The sequence below is a fragment of the Triticum aestivum genome, chromosome 7B (assembly GCF_018294505.1).
Source record: "Triticum aestivum cultivar Chinese Spring chromosome 7B, IWGSC CS RefSeq v2.1, whole genome shotgun sequence".
Lineage (NCBI taxonomy): Eukaryota > Viridiplantae > Streptophyta > Magnoliopsida > Poales > Poaceae > Triticum > Triticum aestivum.
Window position 1 is genome coordinate 656,740,334 of NC_057813.1, and position 11,644 is coordinate 656,751,977.

General features: G+C 48.4%; 2 protein-coding genes across 2 annotated transcripts; both read right to left on the reverse strand.

Annotated features, from left to right (window-relative positions):
* Nucleotides 1-274: 274 nt before the first annotated feature.
* On the reverse strand, nucleotides 275-990 carry LOC123159815 (cortical cell-delineating protein-like). Its single transcript, XM_044577635.1, has one exon. The coding sequence runs from the start codon at nucleotides 954-956 to the stop codon at nucleotides 555-557; it is 402 nt and encodes a 133-aa protein (XP_044433570.1). The 5' UTR covers nucleotides 957-990; the 3' UTR covers nucleotides 275-554.
* A 9,515-nt stretch (nucleotides 991-10,505) lies between these two features.
* LOC123159770 (cortical cell-delineating protein-like) lies at nucleotides 10,506-11,213 on the reverse strand. The gene has a single exon (XM_044577584.1). The coding sequence runs from the start codon at nucleotides 11,177-11,179 to the stop codon at nucleotides 10,778-10,780; it is 402 nt and encodes a 133-aa protein (XP_044433519.1). The 5' UTR covers nucleotides 11,180-11,213; the 3' UTR covers nucleotides 10,506-10,777.
* Nucleotides 11,214-11,644: the final 431 nt, after the last annotated feature.

Sequence of the window (11,644 nt, forward strand, 5' to 3'; positions counted from 1 at the left end):
TGCCCGGTCACTGTCCGCGGACGCGTACGGACGCATCCGCGGGCGTTTGAGGCTCGGATTTGCCAAATCCAGTTGTAGATGCTCCAAAAGGTGGCATTAGAGAAGAGAAAATCTTCAGCATGACTTTTAATTTTATCAAGGATCATTTAGGCAAAACAGAAAGAAGATGCTGTGGGAAAAGATGTGAATCCGATCATGACTGATGCAATCATGCATGCGCTTACATATGAATATGCAACTCAAGCTGGCATATCACGGGTCGAGTTAACCCAACTTGAAGTCTTGAACAAACTTTTTATTCCAGGTACATGTACAAGTATGTATATCCTTTTACAAATATGCAAATCATGCATTTAGATACCATAACGGGATACAATGACATTGATCGATCACAAGCCTGTCAAGCACGCACGCACGAGCGAGGGAGCCCATGCAAACGCCTGGCATATGAACTGCAACAGAAAAAACATACGTATGGTGCGCGCTTATGACATGCAAACTAGTTACGAGTAGAACGATTAGGCATGTATAATATTCATCCATGGATGGATGGATCAGATGGGGCAAGTGAAGTTGGCGGGGCACTTCTTGCCGCACTGGTTAAGGAGGAGGGTCAGGTCGATGGGGACATTGAGCTTGATGCCGAGAATGTTGGCCCTGATGGCGGTGCAGAGGCACACCGCGGCGTCGAGGTCGGCGAGCCCGCCCAGGAGCGGGCAACACTCCTCGTTCGCCGGCACGCCGATCTTGAGCTTCAGCAGGTTCAATACGTTGGCACACACACCTAACTTCAGTGTGTTCATCGGGCAGCTGCCCCCGCCGGTCGGTGGCACGATTGGCGGTGGGCGGATCGGCAGGGTAGGGACTACAGGTGGGCAGTAGGATCCGCAGCCCTGCACGGAGGCGAGGAGGACCAGGTTCAGGGCGAGGAAGAGAGCGAGCTTGGAGGGCGCCATTGCTCTTACTGGTTTGTGGCTAAGCTTGGTAGGCTTTGCTAGCTTGGGATGGTTTTCGTGGGTTGCTTGGGGTGGTATTTATAGGCCGGGTGTAGTGTGCAAGTGCATGTAAGTGAGTCGTTCATGTCATGATCAGTCGAGCTAATTAATTTGACTCTTGAGGTAATTTGTAAAGATTATGTACAACTGTTAATTATTGCACCAGCATGTTACGTGTGTACGTACCACCATTGGAGCATAATCTGTCCGCTAGAAAACAAAACCTGATAGCTGAGCCATGAGACTTTGCTTTAGTTTCCGGAAAAGAAGTACTCCCATATGCATATTGTCTGCTGTGTGCATATAAATATTTGATGGCTTTACAAGTGTACAGCCATAATAATCTGGATCATAGCAACGGACAAAGGAACATATCAGGCATGGCAGCGCTACAAGCTGGCATACCCCGATCATCCGGGTCACGAGAGACGTATATAGGCCATTGCGTTGTATGGTTTTGATTCCATGTGTCTACTTTACGTTCCGAACTTTGGTTTGTTCTGCTGGCTCGTTGGCATGCATGAACAAGTATGCTCAGCTGTTTGCAAAAAAAAAAAGTATGCTCAGCTAGCTGTAAAATTATTAGTTAATCCAGCCCGTTGCGCTGATGAATAATACCTGCGGAAATTAGCTGCAATATATTTCAATTAGATTTGATTGTGTGACATATAATATCTGGATTAATAAAAATTTAACCAAAATTAAAAAGACATACAACTTGCCCATTTTTTTTCTAAAAAGGAACCAGATCTATTATCAATGTTCATCGAAAGTACAAAGCATCTCAAACATAATAAAATTACATCGAGATTCCGAGACCATCGAATAATCACTACCGCTGCCAGAACAAGCCGTTGACACACCTGTGTCATCGCTCCCCTATCGAATCAGGGTTGACCTTATCGATGACAGTCGGAAAGTCTTTGTGCACGTGCCCCCTAAGGATCAGCGCCCTATAGCTGCAATCATCGCCGTTGAACCCTTGAATAGATCTGAAGCACCTGACACCTAGTCTCATCACATGACGAGAAACCTAACCTCACCGTCCCAAGAAGACGACAGGAATCTACTCTGGAGCTCCATTGAGTATGTCCAGATGGATGAACTCGAGAAGGATCAGAGTTTTGAAGACAAACTCGAAGAAAAAGCGCCGGTATCCGCTCCAGCGCCGCATTTGTGAGGACTAGAAAAATCTAACCTAAACTACTAAACGGAGAGGAGCCACCGGGATTCTCCTCCCCGTCATCGGCCGCAGAAGCAGCGGGCAGAGGGGAGGGGAGTTCACGGACTCTCAGTGAAGTTTGGAGGGGAGAGTTTCTCCTAGCCATCAAGGGATAGGGAAGCAAAACCTAAAAGATAAAGCCCAGTTTTCTTTTTATTGTAAGAAAACTTCCAATATATTCATCTTCAATCATGTTAGTACAACGAACACCAAAAATAATAAAAATTACATCCAAATTCATAGACAACCTAGTGACGACTACAAGGACTGAAGCGAGCCGAAGGCGCGCCGCCGTCATCGCCCCTCCATCACCAGAGTCAGGCACAAGTTGTTATAGTAGACAGTCGGGAAGTCGTCGTGCTAAGGCCCCATAGACCAGCGCACCAGCACAGCAACCGTCGCCGATGAAGAGAAATGTAGATCGGAAGGATCCAACCCAAAGACACACGAACATAGACGAACAACGACGAGATCCGAGTAAATCCACCAAAGATAGATCCGCCGGAGACACACCTCGACACGCCCACCAACGATGCTAGACGCACCGCCGGAATGGGGACTAGGCGGGGAGACCTTTATTCCATCTTCAGCGAGCCGCCGCCGTCTCGTCTTCCTGAGCAAGACACAAATCCTAACAAAACGGAAAGAAGCGACAAAAATCAAAACCCTACCACCGGCCTTTGCCAGGAGCCACCACGCCCCCATTGCTCTAGGCCAACCGGAGACGAGGCGGACCTGCAGCGGCACCGGCGAGAGGCAGGAACCCTTGTTTTTTTTTTAACGATCAACCTCTTTGACCACATCAAGATAGAGCCCAGTTGATCGAGCTGAACAAAATTGTTACACATTATAGATTTTTTGTTGTTGTGGAGAAAACTCCATTATATCTAGCATACGTTCCCGCGAACAAGGGGCGCGCCAAGAAATTAAGAACTGAAGTCTTTGGATCAACGTCCAGGCATCCTGGTTCACACATCTCATTTCACGTGTAACCTTACACGCTAAGATTGCATTCATGAAGTTCTTGTGATATTAATTGCGACGTCGTTCCCAGGGGCACCCACCGTTGCTCATTTTTCCTTTCACTTTTATGGTCAAATATAATCTTGTTCTTTGGCGTTTAATATTGATCAACGTGAATGTGAACTCAATCACCTCCCTGGGAACGCCGGGGATGCAGGAGGTTTGTCATGCAAACACATCGACATTCGCCCGCAGGAAGGTGACGAGCTCGCTTTCCTATTTGCAGTCGAGGGTGGAGCTTATGGTAAAACCTCCCCTCGTGTCGTCCTCCTTGACGGGCACCTTCTTGCTCTCTGGTGGTGCGGCTCTGGACTTCTTGCTCTTATTGGCGGAGCTCTCTGGCACGTCCTCAACGGGTGCGCAACACCCCGAAGTGGTGCACTTGCCGGAGTGGGTGCGAGGGGTCTCGTCGGTCTTCTTCCCTCTCGGGGCTTCGTCGGCAGGAGCAGGTGCCTTAGCGGCAGCTGCTACAACTGCTTTTTGGTAGAGTTGGTCGACGCAAATCAACACATCTTTCTTGTCGAAGGGGACGGTGATGATGTTCATCGGCCCAGGCATCTTCAGCATGTTGTAGGCGTAGTGTGAAGCCGCCATGAACTTGGCTAGTGCCGGGCGGCCGAGGATCCCGTTGTAAGGCAAGGGGATCTCGGCTACATCAAAAACAATCCTCTCTGTCCTGTGGTTCAGCTCGCCTCCGAATGTCACGGGCAGCGTAACCTTTCCCTTTGGCTGGATCCTCCCTGGGTTAACCCCTTGGAACGTGCCCGTCTCCTCGAGGTCCCCATCAGGGATCTCCAGCCTCTTTGCCACAACGGGCGAGGTCAAGTTCAGGTCGGCCCCGTCGTCAACCAACATCTTTGTCACCTTGAGATTGCGGATCGTTGGTGAAACCAACAATCGCAAGCACCCGAGTGCAGTGGTGCGGTCAGGGTGGTCCTCGGTGTCGAAGATGATGGGCGTGATGGACCATTTCAGCGGCTTCCGTGCGTCGAACGATGGCTCGACCGTTGTGATCTCACGCGCACACTGCTTGAGTTGGCTGTGGGATGTATGCTGCGAGGCGCCACCATCGACGCACATGGCCTCTGTGGCTTTCTGGAACTCGTGGTCGCAGGATTCGTCATCCTCGTCACAATCATCGTCCTCTTGCTTCTTGTCACGGCTCCGGGCGGGCCTCTCCTGCTGATTATCTTTGCCGCGGTGGCCTCCTTGGCCGCTACGTTTCTTCCCAGATCCCTCGGCACCAACTTGGCCTTTCTCCTTGCCCCGCCGCTCATACTCGGTCTTCTGCTTCTCGGCGAGCAGCTCTACCTGTCGGCAGTTTTGGTGGTCATGGCCCTTGGTGCGGTGGATCTTGCAATACTGCTTGTCGGAGCCTCCTGGCTTGTCGGCGGCCGCCAAGGCCCGACAGGCGACACACCCGCCAGGGCCTGGACTGCCAGGGCAATGTGGGTGTCCGCGGGCCGCGCCATGGGTTCTCTCCGTGACTGGCCTGCTACTGGCCCGCACCTGTGATGGCAGTCCGGTCCCGGATGAACCGATCGCCGTGGTCGTCTTCTTCTTAGGATCCATGGTGACGATGAACTGCTGGGCCAACTACTAGACCAGGTTCTCACAATTTGCGCCCCCTACCTGGCGCGTCAAAGATGTCAGTGGGAAACGACACCTACGGGATCACAAGAATCGCTACTACGGCTGCGGGGCGCGGGATTATGAGAAGAACGGGACTAGCAATCAACACAAGGATGATTTGCCCAGGTTCGGGCCGCAAGGATGCGTAAAACCCTACAGTCCTGCTTTGGTGGTTGTATTCAGTGTTCCTGAGTTCTTGAACTAGCTATGGGTGCCGCCTGGTTCGAAAGAGCCGAATCCTTTTCCAGTGTGCCATGGGCCTCCTTTTATAGGCGAAAGGGACTGCCACAGTGGCACACATGAGATGGAAAGGCCTACAGTGTTGTGAGCTTATCGCTGGTATTACAGGACAAAGCACATTTAATGTGAGGCTTAGGTGTCCCTTCACTTTATCGGGGACGGGAGTGAGGCCTGTCCCGTCCGTCGCCGCTCCTCCTTGCTTTGACACGTGCCCTGGCCAATGATGCATGTGGTGCCATGTAGGCAGGCAAACAGGTGAGGTGGCACGGTGGTGGAGCCTGCACGAAGGGTTGCATGCTGCCATGCAGGTGCCTGTCCAGCTGGTTGGGTCGGCAGCTGCATGTGAACGGCGGCGGAGACTTAGCTGGAGTGGGCCTGGCAGTGGCCTCGTTGGCGCCCTTGGCGAGGGCCTTGCCGGGTGGCCCGGCAAGGGTCTTGCCGCGGCGCGCAGTTGTGCCCGGCAAGGACCTTGCCGGGGGTCTTGTGGGCTTCCTCGGCAAGAACCCTGCCAAGGATCGTTGCCTTCCAATTCTCATATGATCTTGAATATTCTTTGTCTTCACAAAGATCTGCATGCCACCACGGAGGTGCCTCCCGAGCCCTGCCCCAACGCGTTTATTATCGCTGGTGGGCTCGAAGGTGGCTCGCTCCGTTGGTGTGGGCGAGCTGAGTTGCTGAGCCCCCCCCCCCCCCCCCCCCCCGGCAAGGGTCCTTGCCGGGGAAACCTCCTTCGTCCATTCGATCTCTGTGGCCTTGGTCCTTGTCGTTGCTTTGTTTGTCTTGTACCTTCGGCTTCTCTCCGGCTTCCCCCCTGGCCCTACTATGTGTGACCGTGGCAGGTGGCTCTGACTGCCCGTGCACAAGTAAAGGGGTCAAAAGGAGAACCCCTACTTTTGCACACTGACAGGTACACAGGAAGGAATACAAGTTCAGGAAGGGAGAGAGATTTGAGGCAATCAATGGCCAGGGCGGTAAAGGCCAGGAAGGACTCGTGTTAGATACATGTGGATTGTGGAGTGGACAGGAGATTGGAATGTACTAAATTTATGGGGCGTGCAAAAGACAACATTGGTTGGCCCTACAATAAGCCAATTAGTATTAACATTCTATCACTGATCGCCTTTAAAATATTCATAAAAAAGAGTTATATCGCTCCAAAAAATTGTTCATCGCCTTTACAATATCTTCACGCAATTAACAAATTGTTGGTGACATGTTTTTAAATGTGCATACAATGTAAATATTTGTTTTCATAATTTTTAAAAACATTTACAATTAAAAAGGTTCTAGACATTTGAAAAATTGCTAAAAGTTTAAAAAACTGTTCATGACCTTTTTGAAAAATGTTTTATGTGTGTTTAGAAAATATATTCGATGAGCATTTGAGAAATGTTTAAAATGTATTTGAAAAAAAATCAATGTGTATTTTTAAAATCTTCAATGTGTATTTTAAAAACGTTCAACACGTATTCATACAATGTAGTTTATTTTCCATAATTATGAAAAGAATGTATTGTACCATTCAAACATGTTCATGACATTTGAAAATATGTTGCACGTTTAAAAATTTCATAACATGTGATACATGTTCAATGTGCGTTTAAAAATTGTTCATCGTATATTTAAAAGATGTTCAATGTGCATTTAACAAATATAAAACATGTATTTGGAAAAATATTTGACGAGTATTTGAAAAGAAACAGATTAAAGTATATCTTAAAAATGTTCAACTGGTGTACAAAATATGTTCAACCCGAATTTCAGAAATGTGAACTTGTATTTTTAAAAAATAATAACAAAAGCCTAACAAAACATAAATGAAGACCGATGAACAGTAATAAAGGAAACACACAAAAAAAATGCATGGAACCTTCTCAAAATCAGCCAACCCAGGTGGAAGGTTCCATAAAACGGTCTTTGAAGCTACCCAAAAAAGCTAGTTGCTAACTTGGGCCGGCCCACATTGTCGACCCCATAGATGAGGTCAACGGATGCCTCGTAATAGGATAGATGCTCATTTGCTCTTGTCTCGCGGGTAACACATGGGATAATTAGTGACCGATCGATGCGCACCGGGCAGTACCTACTGAGCCGACCAATCAGCTCTGTTATATTTATTCACGTGTAGGAGCCGACTCGGTTGGTTTACAGTTTTTTTTTTTTGGAAAAAACAGATAAAAATGTCCATGAGGGACGTGGGCAAGTTCAAAAAAGAATATCCAAGGAATCATAAAATAGTTTGCCAATATGAAAAAGCCAACCAATTAATGAAACGTTCGTGAAACTGAAAAATATATTTACAGACTCCAAAAATGTAGAATGCAAAAAAAAATCATGAATTCAAAAATTTATCATAGATTTTTTTAAAATGTTCACATATTCACAAAAATGTTGGATTCATAAATTGTTTGCATCCATAAATAGTTCATTAATTTGAAATTTTGTTCCTGGATTCAATAAATGTTGCCAAATTCAACAAATGTTAATAAATTCAGCGTGAATTAGAAGGAATGTTCTTGGATTGGAAATCATCTCTGAATACAAAAATGGATTGCAGATTTAGAAATGTTTGTGATTTGAAAAATAATCAATAATCTAAAACAAAATTAAAACAGAAGAGACAGAAAATCAAATAAAGTGCAATAAAACTAGTAAAAGCAACAAAAAGAAACATAGAAAAAAAACTGTTTCAAAGATGGTTCTAGAACCCTCCCAAAACCGGTGAAAAAAGACACAACAAAATTAAATTTGGCTGGCCTAGAAAAGAAAGGACAGGGCGCAGGAGTATGCCGTATGGATCAGGGATCGCCTGCCGTGAGTGCTTCTTCTATTATAGGAAGTTGTTGGGCTCTCAAGTGCAGAGGTTTGTAGCTCTTTTTCCAAGTATAGAGGATTGTAGCCTTAAGTTGATAACTTCAAGTTTATTGAACCCGTATGAGTATTTGTACTACGACCATTGATCAACACATGCATACAGAAATACAATACGTGCCTCGGTCCCCAATGAGACCAGTGAGATTGTTAGTCTCACTAGCCTTTCTAGTTATAAGGATTAATGCACCTTGTGTTTGGAAGTGATAATAGTAATGAAAGTTCAGATTGTAAACGAAAATAAAGATGCATTTATCGATATTGAAAGCAATATGGATAATGTATAGGATCATAGTTTCACTAGTGGCATCACTCTATAAAAGATAAGATGACATGGTGAACAAATTGCAGTTGTGTATTCACTAAATTAGAGTTTTTAAGATTATGATCATACATGGCATAATTGCATATACATGTCCAAACATATATAGACCGTTAAGCCACCTAATTTTGCGGCTAATACTGCACTCTAAGACCGCTATTCATCATGCATCTCGAACTGAGCTATTTCCGCTTTTCTAACAAAAAGTTCGAGTAGTTCAGTGAAAAAAGGGTCAAGCTTTCCTCCATCCTTCCTAGCTCCTCAAAGCTTGCACGCGCTCAACCGCCTTTTTCATTGTTCACTCTAAGGTGGATTCGAACCGCTCACTCCGTTTGGATTTCAAGTCCAAAAGGCCTGGCTAAATAGGATTTTTAGTCCTATGTCTGCTACCCGCCAGAACGGGATTGTTTTCCACTTCACACCCACAATCGGTGCACTAGAAACTTGCCGATATACTTTTGTTTGTTCCCCAAAAAATGATTTTCTATAAAGGCAAAAAACAACAGAAAATAGAAATTCACACTAGCAGTGAATTAACACGTTAGTCCAGAAAAACAATAATAATTGATGCCAAAACTATGCAATGACAATATAATTGTAACATAAAACAAACAAAAAATATAAATATGTCTAGAACATATCCAGCCCAAACGAACGCCTCAAATGGGCCTTAAACGCCCAGACTGACCAGCACCCCCATATCCAGCCCAAATATGAAGCGGATATGGGGTGGCTCAGGCACCCCGAGCGCATCCGTCTGATTGCTCGGCCCACCACTGACCCCACGGATGTCCCACAAAAAAACCCATCGGCCTCGTCAGTCTGAAACCCTAGCTTACTCACTCTGCTCTCTCTCTCCCTCCTCTCCTCTCCTCTCACCAATTCCGATCGAATCCGGCGCAATGTCAAGCTCCGACAGCCGCTCCTACGCTGAGCTGGATCCATAGTATGAGCTTGCCCTCCGCATCGCCTTGGAGCGGTCCAAGGTGGACACCAAGGGAAGCTCCGGATCTGCAGCCTCGCCGTAGCCGCCGCTTCCCCGTCGGCACATCTCGGACGCTGGCGCTGGCCCCTCCCGGCCCATGGTTAGCTCCGACAGGCTGCCAGCGCAATCGATGCCTCCCCCACGCCGTCCCATCGCCCCCGTGGACTGCTGCTTCCCCACACCGTCCCCTCGCCCCTCGCCCCGCCGGCTCCTGCTCCCTCTCATCGGCAGCGTTGGGTGCTTGTGCCTGCCCCGCCGGCCCGGACTCGCATGCCGGAGTCGGAGGCGCGCGCCGCCCGCCGGGAGAGGCAGCGGGCAAGGGAGAAGGAGGCTGTGGAGAGTTCTTTCGCTGCCGGCGTGATTTACCGGCGGAGCCCGACGAGGACCAGCGGCTCCTCGCATAGGTCTACCGCCGGTCGTTTACGACGGTGGAGGCGGACGCTCGGCGTCTCCGCCGGAAGAACACCAAGGCTCTTCGGCTTGCCATCGAGCAGTCTGAGCGGGAGACGTTGGAGAAGGCGAAGGAGGCGGCTCGGCTGGCCAAGCTCAGGCGCCAGCAGGACCGGGGCGTCCAGCGCCTCAAGGGCCTTGTCATCGTCGACTCCTCCTCCTCCTCCTCCGACGACGACGACGGCGGCTCCTCCTCCGAAGAATCGTACGATCCTCCACCAGCCGACGCCGGGTACAGGTACGCGGGCGACCCGAAGGGGAAGGGCCGGCCCGGAAGTGGTGAAGTTGATTTTAATTTCACGTTTTAGATGTAGTATATAGTTGTCCGTCGTTTGTGTGAACTTTGGTGGATCTTTTGGAGAACTATTGTGCAATTTCTATGTCCGGAGCTGATCTGCGTAGTTGATCGATGTTGCATGATATAGTATGGATATAGGGGTTTGGGTATAAGAGACACGGATGTGGACAACACAATTTGAGGAGTGCCCGGTCACTGTCCGCGGACACGTCCGGGCGCATCCGCGGGCGTTTAAGGCTCGGATTTGCCAAGTCCGGCTATAGATGCTCCAAAAGGTGGCATTAGAGAAGAGAAAATCTTCAGCATGACTTTTAATTTTATCAAGGATCATTTAGGCAAAATAGAAAGAAGATGCTGTGGGAAAAGATGTGAATCCGATCATGACTGATGTAATCATGCATGCGCTTACATATGAATATGCAACTCAAGCTGGCATATCACGGGTCGAGTTAACTCAACTTGAAGTGTTGAACAAATTTTTTATTCCAGGTACATGTACAAGTATGTATATCCTTTTACAAATATGCAAATCATGCATTTAGATACCATAACGGGATACAATGACATCGATCGATCACAAGCCTGTCAAGCACGCACGCACGAGCGAGGGAGCCCATGCAAACGCCTGGCATATGAACTGCAACAGAAAAAACATACGTATGGTGCGCGCTTATGACATGCAAACTGGTTACGAGTAGAACGATTATGCATGTATAATATTCATCCATGGATGGATGGATCAGATGGGGCAGGTGAAGTTGGCGGGGCACTTCTTGCCGCACTGGTTGAGGAGGAGGGTCAGATCGATGGGCACGTTGAGCTTGATGCCGAGAATGTTGGCCCTGATGGCGGTGCAGAGGCACACCGCGGCGTCGAGGTCGGCGAGCCCGCCCAGGAGCGGGCAACACTCCTCGTTCGCCGGCACGCCGATCTTAAGCTTCAGCAGGTTCAACACGTTGGCGCACACACCCAGCTTCAGCGTGTTGATCGGGCAGCTGCCCCCGCCGGTCGGTGGCACGATTGGCGGTGGGCGGATCGGCGGGGTAGGGACTACCGGTGGGCAGTAGGGTCCGCAGCCCTGCACGGTGGCGAGGAGGACCAGGTTCAGGGCGAGGAAAAGAGCAAGCTTGGAGGGCGCCATTGCTCTTACTGGTTTGTGGCTAAGCTTGGTAGGCTTTGCTAGCTTGGGATGGTTTTCGTGGGTTGCTTGGGGTGGTATTTATAGGCCGGGTGTAGTGTGCAAGTGCATGTAAGTGAGTCGTTCATGTCATGATCAGTCGAGCTAATTAATTTGACTCTTGAGGTAATTTGTAAAGATTATGTACAACTGTTAATTATTGCACTAGCATGTTACGTGTGTACGTACCACCATTGGAGCATAATCTGTCCGCTAGAGAACAAAACCTGATAGCTGAGCCATGAGACTTTGCTTTAGTTTCCGGAAAAGAAGTACTCCCATATGCATATTGTCTGCTGTGTGCATATAAATATTTGATGGCTTTACAAGTGTACAGCCATAATAATCTGGATCATAGCAACGGACAAAGGAACATATCAGGCATGGCAGCGCTACAAGCTGGCATACCCCGATCATCCGGGTCACGAG